Here is a 14,778-nt window from a genome sequence, read left to right as displayed (position 1 = left end):
AGATCAAGAATTGGAGGAGGACGAGAACACTGCCTTGGTGTGCTTTAGCCTCGCCAGGGAGAGGAGAAGAAATGGTTCTGTTGAGAGCCACATGTTGGCTCTGAGAGTGGAAAAAGTCAGTAATCCAAGAGTGGAGTTATGGATCAAAACTTAACACCAGACGAGCTCAACATCCAACCAAACACCAGGACCAATGTGCATCACAAAGCTTCCACCGTCTGGAGATCGTCCAACCCATTCACCCTACACAGTCTTCACACACCTGTTGTGATTATTCAACTCGAAAGTACCTGTGTAAAGGTGCTCAACCATTTTTCCTGGGAGTGTGCACACCGTAGGTGAAGGTTTGGCCTGATAAGATCGAATCCCATCTTGCACTCACATCGTCACGAGTATCACCACGGATGTTTGTTCCACATGGTGCGAGTTAAATTGCTCCTTCTTTTCCGTTTGTTTGAAGATTGTAAATTAGCTTTTGGTGGAAAAGGTAGTTTTGAGGACTAGTCGTTTGGTTTAGTTGTTTAAATGGAGAATGGAAAGGGCAGATGTGCAAAATGACCTTCAAAGTCGATTTAAGTCTCAACTTGTGGGAGATTGTATCAGAATTGCAATGAAATTTGAAGTCGATACCCTCAGAGCATGAACTTGTCAAAAGTGAAAAAAAAACATCAAATATTGTGAGATCAGACAGAAGACAGCACAGGGATGTCATCGCTGCATTCGTTTATTGCATGATATAGGAATAAATGTCTCAGCTGATAAATGAAGCATTTTTAAACACGAAGATCCAATAAAAGGCCACCATTAACACAGTTACCTCTCCATTTCACATACCAAGATTACCACACTCGGTTAAACCAAGAGCTTTCAACCTTCGTCAACACGTGCACCACTTTAGCTCATCAACATTGACCGTATACCACAAAGATGAATAAATGGGAAAAAGTTTGACAAAAGCAGAATCTCAGAGCATGATGAATGATGAAATCATAAAATCTTAATACAACGAGCACAATTTTATTCTCTATCATAATAAAAACTTTAAGCTTCAATTTTTCGAAACAACAAAATACTTTTTGAGCAGTGGATCTCAACAAAAGGAGTTATCAGAATTCATTGCCATTTCAGAAGTGCATTTCGCAAATTTTCACCTTGATGTGAACGCTGCGCCTGTTTATCAATACGAAGACCAGCTTTCGACAAAACGCATCGAAGGTCATCTTTAAGTTGCAGTCTTGTTCAAAACATACATTTCATCACGAAGTGGCATCAGAATCTGGTCTCGCACAACCATGTTAATGGAAACGTCATAAGGGCACAAACAGCCAATCGTGCAACCACATGGTATGGATTCAGCAAATCACGCCAGAAGTCCGACAGATCTTTCTCTTCAAAGATAGCCGGGGCTGTAGAATAGTTTCGGAATTTTACGAGAGACTACTGGACAGGACCAGGTAGCTCCATCAGGTCATCGAATCATTCACCGATAACGTCAGTCAGTCTTTCGAACATTTCCAAATCCCCACATCCAGTTGTCATGTACCAGCAGAATCACTCAGGAGACCATAACGAACCAGAAAAAAGTTTCGATCGGTAACATGTCCTGCCTATTCGGTATCGGTCATAAATGAGGACGCTTCTCCTTGAAACTCGACCCGTTTGTTTTGGTGAAATATTAATCGCCAGGACAGTAGACAGCAATTCAAGTTCTGCAATCAATTTTCAGAATCAGCAAAGGCTGTAATATAACAGGCAAACATTCCAAATTGTTCTGTGATTAACTTTGGTTCATAAATCTCAGAACCACAAATCTTATAAAATAATACATGAAGCTAGAAAGGCACTCGGAAGAGCGCAAACCTCCGTCAAGATGAACATTTTACATTTTGTATCCCACCGATAGGCTGGATCTGCATCCGGAACTTCACCAAAAATCAAATCAATCCGTCCTCGTCACACACTCGACTTGTCCACAAAGTTTCGCCCAAATCCATGCAAAACATTTTGAGATATCCTGCTCACAAACAGGAGTGAAAACATAACCTCCGTGCACCTTCGGTGGCAGAGGTAAATATCTGAAATTGTTTTGTCTGTCATGCATCATCAAAATAAAATCCCAAAAGTACCGCTAGTTGGGAACCTTCGACAACTTCAACCAAAACACAAGCCCTGAGGCACTGACCTATCAAAATGAGCTGATGCTGCACGAATTCCACTGGGAAGGTGTGTGGATGGGTCAGAGGTCGAGAGGGTTTGTTTCGAACAATGTACAGATAAGGAAACGCCACGCAGAACGATTAAAAGGCAAGTTTGGCCCGAGTCTTTCATGAACTGGCTGGCCAGGTTGACTGGAGACAATTTAAGCACAGATAACCAACTCGCTCAGGGTCTCGGCGATGACCTGCCTACTCTTCGCCGAAAGGCATTGTGGATCCTTAAAATCCACCAACTAATGCTGGCAGATGGGATATCTGGCTCAACCTCTGTCCAAGGGATGGTGCACTTCGTGATGCAACCCCCTGAGAAGTCACAATCCGAGGGTTTAAAGTGAGATCAGTAATTCAGCCCAGGGAAGATGGCTCAAAGGTAAGTGCACACCTCTGCACCATCATGTCAGACTCGGAAGATAAATGTGAAATGCCAGTTGAATTAAAAAAAAAACAAAAAAAAAAAAATACAAACAATAAAGTTAAACACGACTTGGAAAGGGATTAAAGCTGTTGATCATGTTTTAGACACAACAGGCGAAGGTAAAATAAAAAAAAAAGTAAAATCCAATGTTACAAACACAAAAAAGGTTAAACTTGCCCTCAAATCTTTGAAACACATTTGCTTCACATTGAACAAATCTGGGCCAAACAAACTTCACGAGCTCTGTTGAAGGCAAAACACGAGACGTTTGACGGCCTATTTGAGGGCATTTTATTATGACCATCACGTGACGTGATTGTGAGGATGAGGTACAAAGTATTAGGCAAATAGCACTCAGGTGACCAAAAACATACATGCAGTAACATCAAGAACCATGCATAGACTGTTCCATCGTATGATCACACAGGCCTGCAAGCACCAAAGTCAGAGACAAGAAACCCTTTGTAACCGACGACACAGACGGGAAGCAGCAGCAGACAGTTTGATCAACATGACACAGTGAAGAAGAGGCTTCACGACTCGCATTACAGGAAATCATTTAACTTCTCTCTCACTCACCCCTCAATGACTCTATAAAAACCCTCAACTCACCACTGTAGTAGTGCGGTGTCATTACAAGAAGAGCTCGGGAGAAATGCGCAACAATGAAGTTAAAGGGGTATATCTTTCGGAATGTGGGCTGTGGGTTTCGGAAAGACAATTTTGCACAACAAGGATGGGTTAATGGAGGTCAGAATAGGTAGATGCAGTCATGAAGTCCAAAAAAAAAGAAAGTGCCCACTCCTCAGTTTTAAGGTGCACCTGAGAACACCAGCGAACAGGTAACCTCCTCATCCACTGCTCATGTACTGCGCCTACAGGGGGAGAGAAAAATGCAGACAAGCAGAATGTTCAAACCATCAATGTTTACTTTGTACTCGACGATCAAAACGTCACAGAAAAACGTGTGTCGTCCGCCAATCACACCACACCTGTCCGATATTCACGCCAGTGAGTTTGCTCACAACAGCAGGAACCTTCTCGACGATGTCCAGAATCTCCCCAGCTAGACGCGAGGCCCCAACCTCACCACCGCTTGATATCATGGTCACCTTCTTTGTATCGGATAGCGGGCGGCTCGCCTCCTCTGCTATCTGGTGACGAGGGGGTTAAATGGATACAAGAAAAAGGAAAGTCAGGGGGGGGGAGGGATAAAGAGGCCAGCAAACATAAGCATTCCAATTAACAAATTAAAAAAAAAAAAAAAAAAAAAAAAAAAAAAAACCACACTGAGGTGAACAGAGTTGCTATCCACCAGGAGCAACTCCTTGAGGAATATCTGCCTACGAGAGATTCCGATGAGAATCGTTCTACAGAGTAACCATGAAAAATATGCGCTTGCCTCATAACGTCACCAAATGACGTCATAATGTCTCAAGCTCGACATATCAAGAAAGCACTCATCGAGGTGTTCAATTTGAGGTACTACACGATATGGTTCCTAAAACTTGAAAATTTGACCTTGGGGCAAATATGTTTGACCTGAGGCACTAACCATGAAGGTCAAGGCCAATCGCCACCAAAAACTAATCAGCTGAGCGCCAGACCATATACATTCCCATAAAGTTTGGAGATGATTCGATTAAAATTACTCAAAAAATAAGGGTTTCGTCGACCTCCATGATTTACCGCAAAGTGACCTTGACCTTTATGTGTGCTGAAGGGTATTGTAATAATACTACGATATGTGTACCCACAAGAGTTTCCAATGAGAATTGTGCTCTACAGAGTGATATTAAGGTGAAAAATCCAATGATTACAGACGAAGAAGAAAAAAAAAAAAAAAAAAAAAAAAAAAAAAAAAAAAAAACTTACCAAGTAACAGATCTTGCAAAAACTTCGTTTTGGCTAGATAAATATGCGTTTGCCTCATAACGTCACCAAATGACGTCATATTGTCTCAAGCTTGACATCGAGAAAGCACTCATTGAGGTGTTCAATTTGAGATATTACACGATATGGTACCTAAGATTGCAAAATTTGACCTTGGGGTAAAAAACTTTCGAGCTCCAGCGCTAACCATGAAGGTCAAGGCCGATCACCACCAAAAATTAATCAGCTGAGCGCCAGACCATGAACTTTGAAGACGATCCGATCAAAATTACTCAAAAAAAATAAGGGTTTCGTCAACTCCCATGATTTGCGACAAAGTGACCTTGACCTTTACCTTGAAAATTTTATGCGCTGAAAGGGACCTCTATAGGACTCCGATATGCGAAGTTACAAAAATTTCCAATGATAGCTGTGCTCTGCAGAGTGATCGATACGTGATTACAGACAAACAAACAAACAAAAAAAAAACATACAAGCTGACCAACATATCTTGCAAAAACTTCGTTTTGGCAAGATAATAAAGAAATGAAACTCAGGAAACATCAATGTGGACCTTTGGAAGTGCCTGCAGAAGCAGATCCACCATTGCAGCCTCTTTGTACTCCTTGAAAGACTTAGCCTTCTGGCTCATCTGCTCGGCTTCTGCGGCAGCACAGGCAGCTGCTGCGTACGCTTTCGCATCACCCTTAAGCTGTTTCACCACAACGACATTACACACCGGAAATTAAAAGGTGCTGGTGCATATTCCCATGATGCCCAAGAATATATTTCACAAAGACGTGCGAGCGCAGGTGCGCGCCGACAACAGGTGTGAGATAGCGTCGTGCGCATGAAGGGCAGCAGCACAAGGAGGAAAAAAATCACATGACGTGTCAAACATGAACGCTAAGCCGAATGCCATACGGAAGACTGGATTTCAATTACAAACATAAAGCAAGACTGCAGTTACCTTGATGGCTTCACTCTCAGCCTCAGCCTCCATAATTAGACGAGCCCTTTGTGAAGCCAAGCACAAGAGCACAAAATAAAAAAAAATATTAAAATGAGGAAATGCTTTCCTTCTCATTCGATACAAATGTTAACACCCGGAAGCACAAACCAAAACCACACATCATTTCGGAAGTCATCAAAAATCCTTCAACATCGATAACACTGAACAACAAATTTCAAAAAATTTTTTTTACTGGAGATGTGTAAAATGATTAAGACTAATTTGGGTACGCTGATTTCAAAAATCATAACCGTTTTGCTGTATCACGTCAGGATTTTCAGGAACAGAAATATTCCCATTGCCTAGAAGTCAGGATTTCAATGAAATTTACATATGTCTTTAACATGTCTATTTCGTACAATTGTTGTTAACTTGTGTTATATTTCTTTCTTTCAGATAAAGATGAGTAGGCGTTCCTGTACCAATCATCCTGACAACTTCTGTTATGTCTGTGGTCGGTATACCAAAAAGGATCAACAGCAAAGTATATCTACAGCAGTGAAAATGAAGGCCGCCTACTTTCACTACTTCGGGTGTAAGGTGGGGGACCAAGAACAGAGCTGGGCACCACACATCTGCTGCACAAGCTGTCACACAACCTTGACTCAGTGGTTGGTGGGCAAGCGCGCGAGCATGCCATTTGCGGTGCCCATGATATGGCGTGAGCCGCAGAATCATCATGATGATTGTTATTTCTGCTGCACAAGCATCGCCGGTTTCAACAAGAAGAATAAAGGTCACATCAAGTACGCTGACTGCGTCTCTGCTCGTAAACCTGTGCCTCATGATGACGAGAACCCCGTTCCAACACCTCCAGCTGATCAGAACATAGCTGTAAGCAGTGGTGAAGAGGATGGTGATGATGAACCTTTTGAACCCGACACTCAAGAATCACACCTTCTGAACCAGGGAGACTTAAATGATCTTGTAAGAGATCTCTCGCTGTCAAAGGCGAAGGCAGAGCTGCTTGGATCAAGGCTGCAGCAGTGGAATCTACTTGAACCTAACACCAAGATATCCTTGTTCAGAGCACGTCACAGAGACATGGCTGAGTTCTTTGAGATGGAAGACACGATGACATTCTGCAGTGACATCAACGGTCTGTTTAAAGAACTTGGGTGTGATCACGATCCTGCAGACTGGCGCCTCTTCATCGACTCGGGGAAGAACAGCTTGAAGGCTGTTTTGCTCCACAATGGCAACGAGAAACCATCAGTCCCACTGGCTCACGCGTTCGGCATGACAGAGACCTATGAGACTATGCGGCAGCTGCTTGATTCCATCGAGTACAATGACTTCAACTGGCACATCTGCGGAGACTTGAAAGTGGTGGCGCTGTTGTTAGGGCTGCAGTCAGGCTACACGAAATACATGTGCTTCCTTTGTCTCTGGGATAGCAGAGATGACAAGAATCACTGGACGAAGAAAGATTGGGAAGAGCGAAAAGAGCATGTACCTGGTCAACACAACGTGAAGCATGTCGCCCTTGTCGACCCAGCCAAGGTTTTCCTTCCACCACTCCACATAAAGCTCGGCTTGATGAAAAGTTTGGTACGGGCAATGGATCTGAATGGGCGTGGGTTTTTATACCTCAAGGAAAAGTTTGGCAACACCTTGTCGGAGGCCAAGATCAAGGCTGGTGTCTTTGTTGGACCGCAAATCCGACAGATTATGAAGGACGAAACTTTTCCGACAACTCTAAACCCCAAAGAGCTGGCAGCGTGGAGGAGCTTCAAAGCTGTGACGGACAACTTCTTGGGGAACGAGCGTGCGGACAACTATGAAGAAATAGTGCAGCAGCTGCTGGAGTCCTTCAGGAAACTTGGCTCCAGGATGTCCCTGAAAATCCATTTCCTACACCAGCACCTGAACTTCTTCCCTGACAACTTGGGAGCAGTCTCGGACGAGCACGGCGAGCGATTCCACCAAGAGATTTCACTCATGGAGACGCGTTACCAAGGGCGGCACAACACGAACATGATGGGCGATTTCTGCTGGTTCCTGCATCGTGAAACTGACACAGAGCAGCACAAACACAAAGCCAAATGCCTAAAGCATTTTTAATTACATTCTAGTGGAGTTTTTCTGTAATTTCTATAATTTTGAAGCATTCATGATTAAATAAATGAATTTTTGTAAATTTCATTGAAATCCTGACTTCTAGGCAATGGGAATTTTTCTGTTACTGAAAATCCTGACGTGATACAGCAAAACAGTTATGATTTTTGAAATCAGCGTACCCAAATTAGTCTAAATCACTTTACACATCTCCAGTAAAAAAATTTTGTTGTTCAGTGTAACAGCACAATCAAGCAAACCTCTCAGCTTCTGCAATCTTCTCGAGGCGAAAGCGTTCCGCCTCTGCTGGTTTGCGCACGGTCGCCTCGATCTCTCGCTCCATACGGGTGGTCTCCTGTTCTTGCACGGAGATCTGTTGTCGCCTCTCTACCACAGCCACCTCCATGCGCTCTTCCTCAATACGTTGTTTTGTCTTTGCCACCTGTAAATGAGAATAGTTGGAGGGATTGAAGTCAGGAATAGTCAATGCAGGTGGCTAACATTTAGCTTCAAGATCAGCCACCAACAGACATACCTGCAGCTGGTAAGCGAGGTCAGCCTGTGCCTTCTTGCTGTTTACTTCCGTGTCGTACACTGCGCTCTTCAGCTGGAAATCACGCTCTGCCTTTGCCACCTCAATCTCATTGTGGAACTGCGCAGCCACCTTCTCCTGCTTGGCTATCGATTCCTGCACAGCAGAGCCAAGAAGCCATCAAATAAATAAAAAACAATGGTGATGAAAAATAAAACTACAATCAGGCATTCACAAGCAAATGCAATGTGTCCAAACCCCAACCCCACCCCTCATCCTCTTCCACACACTTTAACCTCAAAATCAAAATGAACTCATTTTTACCTGCGCTGGTACGATGGGACCGTGGCAAGGTATTTATGCGTCAAATCTTGGCTGGATTAATTTAAATAGAAATGCTCAACAGGACAAAACTCAAATTTTTAAAACAAATTATGACCTTTGACCCCAATGAAATTGAAAGGAAGAAACCAGACTAATACCTGCCTGTGGTAAGATATCAGTTTTGATGTGTTCTCTGCATTGGTTCAAATACAGTGGCTAGGGAAGCCAGAAACTTTAATTTATTTCGTGACCGATGATGACCTTTGGTCCTACTAAAATCTGAAATGTTTCTCAGCATCATAATTGGTGCTGTTTAAAAGCACCTTTGTACCAAATCTCATCTCTATAAACTCAGACACAAGGGAAGGGTAAGATGTCTGATGTCTGATGTCAAGCATTTCACCTTGGATCCCTTAAAATGGAAACACAGCCTCAATGGTAAAAAAAAAAAAAATAAAAAGGTGCTTGGGTGTACTGGATCATGGTACCACCATGCCAAATTTGGCAAAAATAGGAGGAGAAACTTTGAACTGAACGACGAACAGGACCGAGGGTTCAGCAATGTTTCCGCTCGACCTTGGATTGCAAGGCATGCTGGAAATTCCTCAATGGTGTCCCGTACCCTGATCCCGGCGTCACGACTAGCTTCAGCCTCTCCAATGCGTGCATCCTTCTGCACCTGAGCCGTACGTGCCTTTCCCAACGAGCGGAGGTAATCCTGGGGGTAGGGAGGAGAGTCTCACTTCAGAAACATTCGGTATTAAACCCTACATCCCAATGTTACCTACGACCCTGTAGGGCATAAACACGTGACAATTACACAAATAACCAAAATAAAATAAATAAATGAGGAACTAACAGTCTGGTTTACCGACCAATTAATTGAGTTAGGATAACCCATCATCAAGCAAATTTAATTGTTGCATGTGTGTGGTTCATAGCCAGGGACGATGTAGATGATGCAACCTTCGGAGTGATATATATACATATATATATACATATATACATATATACATATATACATATATACATATATACATATATACATATATACATATATACATATATACATATATACATATATATTGTTGCGGATTTCGCGCCCGCCGGCGTGCTGACGGCCACGTAACTCGAATCGCGGCACGTCGCCCACCGGACGGACAATCCAGTCGTGACCCTCTCGGACTAACGCCGGGAACCAGTCACGGGTGGACCTTTCGGTCTCACCGCGATCGAGCCAATCAGCCCCCACGTGGGATAGGGTTGCTCGCCGAATTCGACCTACCTAAGTACCCACGCGGAGGGTAGACCGGGCGATCGCACCTCGCCGCAGGTCGACTTCGGACACGGGCCACTTAAGCGACCCGTTCCGTACTATCAGAATAACCGAGCGGTGTTATCGTCGACCTCGACGGTTCGATTAATTATTGGGCGTATTCAGCCCACTACCAACCCTTTACGTGAAGCAAGATGGGGATTCAATGGGAGAAATGACGAAGCGAAGCGGGAAACAGTTCAACACAAAGCACATTTATTCGCGGCACACGGGAAGCACACATATTCAATTCCACCAAAAGCACACAGAAAAGACACAATGCAATTTACACAAAAAGCAAATATAAAAGAGAAGACACAATGCAGAGCTAATACCGACTACCGAGCACACGGCAACACTTATACAATTTTACTTCACAGACGGCGCCGACAACACATACCCAAAACCAAGGAAAAGAATACCCTCAAGGATGAGGCGGGCCTGAGGCCGAGACCGGGTCGCGCCTACCCGTCTGGTGATGAGACGCGGAGCGGCGATGGCGCCTCAACTCCGCGGGCCTCGCGGACAGTGTCTGGTAGGGGGTGGGAAAGGGGCCCCCTTGGTCGCACTATCTCAGCGCGGGGGGAAACAGGAGGGGGTTGCTGATGCTCGGGGTATAGAGGATTTTTATTATCCCGCGACGAGCGTCTCCACCTCGGCCAGGTCGCGCTATCGGCCTCCCTGGGTGCAGCTCCCTGCACGACGCGAGCACCCCCTCGTCTGCCCTCGCCGCCTCTCCACAGCTCCGTCCCCTCCATTCCGACTCCAACGCACACGACGACCAGCTCCTTCCACCGCCCGCGAAGTCTTGACTCTCTGTTTCCGACTCTCCTACTCTCCGCCTCTCGACTCTGACTGACGAACACGGTCCTTTTATCCCCCCGTAGCTTCGCCTTTGACCCCCTCCCTTTGACCTTTCACCTCGCTCCCCATTGGCCCGAGAAAAAGTGGGCGTGAAGGCTTTTTGATCCATAAATTTGCATATATCGATCGCCCTGGAGGCGGGGCCAAATCGCCCCTCGCTCACCGATTGGACGGCAAAAAGTGGGCGTGTCGTTTTTGATCCGTTTTTGAAGCACAAAATCCGTGATTTTGTACACGCTGTTCGGCGCGCGCCCTGCACGAGTCCAACACCGGTACCCACAGCGGGGCAAGAACGGTGGCGATGCGACGGTTGCGAGGTGTGACGGGAAGGTTGTGGTGAAGCGGCGTTGTGGTTGGTGGTTGATGTTGTGGTTGTGGTGGTAATCATGGCGGTTGGTCCAAAATAAAGATAGCAAAAGAAAAACGGCTATCCTGAAGAGTCGCAGCACGCATAAATGACATGTATTCCCACTAGACAACGGGTTTGGGCCTAACTACACATATACTTGCCGAGATACCTCACCTAAGGGACCTGAATGGTGGTTTGCGAATTTGGTAACCACAACAATATATATATATATATATATATATATATATATATATATATATATATATATATATATATATATATATATATATATATATATATATATATATATATATATATACATATATATATATACATATACAGTCATGCGCCGCTTAACAACGTTCCGGGCAACGATGGATCGCATGTACGACGGATCTGCCAGCTCTGAAAAAAAAAAAATGAAAAAAAAATGTAGCTGAAAAATTCCTATCGCCGAGTGATGTAGCCGACGTAGCGCTGCCAGTCGTATAAAAATAGCACATACAATTATGTACGCTGTACAGTACATAATGATAATAAACGACAGTGTGGCCCTGTTATAATGCAATCGTTGAGGTCCATAAAATGTCATCGCAAAAAAAAAATCAGGGTCGTGCGAAATCGGGATTCAAGGAAATCATCTTTCAAACTGAACCAATGTTTGCACGTTTACCTTCCAGCAAGTAAATTACCTTTGAATTGAAGAATTCCGCGAATAAATCGTTGTTACAGTCGAAATTAAAACACAAATTTGTTTTGAGTGAAGCTTCTCATGTTGTTAAAACAATCGCACCGTTCCGAAAATATATATCACAATTGACAGGAGCTCGTTTCTTCATTTATAAATTATAACATCGATGCAATGATTACGTATTTATAAAATCCAAACGCTATTTATTCATCTTTCTATAATCGATGCGAGAGGAGATTGTAAGCTGCTGCGAACAACACCGATGGCCGTCATGAACAACACAAAGGTAAAACTAACGCGTCTTCAGTCTCTCTTGGATGCGTGTTACAATTGCCGACAGTATTCAGTGCAGTAACATGCTGTACAGGTTTGTATCCGAGGAGCAATAGGCTATGCCATATAGCCTAGGTGTGTAGTTTTGTGTAAGTACGATGTTCGAAAACGAAAAGAAAAAAAAAAAAAAAGATGTTCGCACAACGACGACGTCGCTTAACAACGCGTTTCTCAGAACGTAACCCCGTCGTTCAGTGGCGCACGACTGTAGTTGGCTTTCTCAGATGTGAGAAAAAGAGAAAAGACTGAAGGCGGTATTTGCATCACCAGAACTGACCCCAATGGTTTGAAACGTGTTGGGAAGGTTACATCTCAGGTAGACAAATATGCATCACACCTGCTCCACAGCAAAGTCAACCAGGAGCTTCACAAATGATGCCTGATCAGCTGCAAACTCTTCATTCGTACATCTAAATGCTATGGTGATGGCCCATCGTGGTAAATGACCCCATAGGTTGTGGGCGATTGAATTGGTCTTTAACTGATGCATCATCTCCAAGCCGACCCTCCCAACACTCAGAGCCGACTAACCATTACGCCACCAAGTCTGGTCAATATAGAACACTTTCTTTTTGAATAAAGCACTCTGCTGGAATTTAATGGACTGTGCTAAAAGGATAATGAGTTTCATGTGTTATTGGAGGGAACAATCAATACCAAGAACCCATAATACATTGTGTCCCTCTCCCCCTTCTACCACTCACACTTCCTGCCCCCCATCTACCAACAACACAGTAACAACAAATAATCTCTGCCTGCCAATGTGAAAGCTTACATTCTGGACATCTTTTCATGCTCGTTACACACGCGTCTCGACCGGGGACACATTCTGGAAAAATACACCCGAGCGGGTTTGACGGTCAGCTCCGATACAAAACTTGATGCAACTGAGTGTTAATCAACCTTAGCGACTGCGGAAAGTGAAAATAGAATTCAAACTAGAGGGGGAGCACTCGGTAGAGTGCAAAACCTCTGCCGCCAATACTGCTAGGTCACTCAAGTGAACCTGATATCCTATTCATTCAATTTGACGTCAACCGTGCTCACAGAGTTATAGTTTGCAACTTTTCCTTTTAACTTTTACATACTCAATTAATTCATCATAACTAGATTCCTTGAGACAGAAATTGATTTTACGTGGGTATATCCACCTGAAGTTCCAAAATAAGCAGCAATTATAATTTTGGCATGTTTTTTGTTGGAAATCACTTACATGTAGAAATGCAAAAAATAAAAAAATAAAAAAAAAAAAATAAAAAAAAAAATCGAAATTTTGTTGAAAAAAAAGGTGCAAAAATTTTTTCTCTAACATTTTTTTTGGGGGGAGGGGGGTTGGAAATCACTTAAAACATGTAGAAATGCAAAAAATAAAAAAATAAAAATTCAAATATATTTTTCAAAATGGCCGCCATATTGGATTTTGGACCAAGTCCAAAATCTAATGGCATGATCCTTGGACCATACCTAATCCCCTCACCAAGCTTCGTCGAAATCCGTCGAGGAGTTTTTCCGTAATACTGTTCACAAACAAACAAAGGGGTGAAAACAGTAACCTCCGATCTTCGATGGCAGAGGTTAATTAAATTAAAAATAAACGCGCGAGGCCGCTCGAGGCAAAAATCTCCATATTCTAAGAGTCATTCCCGACATCATTATACAATTTTCAAACCCACGTTTATGGCCGTGAAATCAATACTCTAAGTGTGTGTATTTAATGGCTGTATCCTCACAGCCGGACCCCAACCAAAAAGGACCCACGGGCCACCGAGAAGCTCAATCACTCGCTGCCTGCACGTCTGCGCGGTGTCACATGACCAGCCAGCTCGCCGTCGGATGAAATGCCCAAAAAAAAAAATCTTAAAACGTCCGTTTTTCACTGGAATTCTTTCAGATACTTGTAGAACACATCCCCAAACCATCTAAAATATAAAAAATTCACGAGGTGAAGTAGTGAACGGAAAGCATGTGGTGTCCCTTCCAAAGTCTGACGGTTATTTGAATGTTATATATTTTCCTCATGAAAAGCGTGTTCCTGAGCGGATTTGCACCTAAATTATCTTCATTAAACGTGTTGCTACATCAGAAGGTCCCAAAAGTGAAAACAGAATTTAAATTGAACTTAAAATAACCGCGCGAAGCCATGTTGAAGTCAGCGGACCATGTGTTGCCCAATAAATAGGGTCAGACGACACAGGTAACGAGAAACTAGTTGGTCGAATTAAATCTTCTTCTTAATCCCTATGAAACCCATTTTGCATTATAGCCGTCCGATGCTTCCTTATAGGCCATTTGACCAATCGGTCATTTTGCACTTGATAACCCTGTAACCTTGACCCCAAGGCGAAAATGTGAAAAAGGGCTCAGACGATCTATAGACAGCAATCTATAGACAGTATTATTATCGTGTCAAATTAGAACTCAATCGGCTGAGGTGTCTTCGAGGAGATAGAAAAATAAAAATTGTTGACAGACGGACACAGACAGACAGAGAGATCTGAAGACATCGAAAGGTTATATTAGGTCAGCGAGCTGACCTAATAACGAGCACAAAGCACGAGACACTCGCGTTCCCAGCACAACCGATAAACATGTACTGCAGACCAGAAACATTACTTATCTCAATACAATCACATCCTTTTATCCTCGATTGAAGATACAATTGCTCTTGACAAACCCAAAAGAAACGGACGGTTCATCACAACAGGATCGTGTCAAACACAGGAAAATGGCCAATTTGGAATGATCAATATGCGTGCAAGGCCTGGTGTTGGCTTTTCAGTGAAGGCTGTTGGCTTGA

The 14,778-nt window shown here is 43.5% G+C and overlaps 1 protein-coding gene across 1 annotated transcript in view; it reads right to left on the bottom strand.

Annotated features, from left to right (window-relative positions):
- Positions 1–708: 708 nt before the first annotated feature.
- FLOT1 (flotillin 1) overlaps positions 709–14,778 on the bottom strand; it is a 19,945-nt gene continuing 5,875 nt past the window's right edge. The window contains exons 6-12 of the mRNA XM_085860133.1: positions 9,052–9,147; positions 8,109–8,261; positions 7,834–8,015; positions 5,474–5,519; positions 5,078–5,215; positions 3,624–3,785; positions 709–3,506 (exon numbers count right to left, since the gene is read on the bottom strand). Coding sequence (XP_085716259.1) covers positions 3,483–3,506; positions 3,624–3,785; positions 5,078–5,215; positions 5,474–5,519; positions 7,834–8,015; positions 8,109–8,261; positions 9,052–9,147 — 801 coding nt within the window. The 3' untranslated portion in view covers positions 709–3,482. The remainder of the gene's footprint in view (positions 3,507–3,623; positions 3,786–5,077; positions 5,216–5,473; positions 5,520–7,833; positions 8,016–8,108; positions 8,262–9,051; positions 9,148–14,778) is intronic.

Source organism: Eptatretus burgeri, chromosome 16 (genome assembly GCF_056783735.1).
Source record: "Eptatretus burgeri isolate ZD-2024b chromosome 16, Ebu_testis_v1, whole genome shotgun sequence".
NCBI classification, from domain to species: Eukaryota; Metazoa; Chordata; class Myxini; order Myxiniformes; family Myxinidae; genus Eptatretus; species Eptatretus burgeri.
The sequence above is the reverse complement of the archived record's forward strand: the minus strand, read 5'-3'. Positions and strand labels throughout refer to the sequence as shown.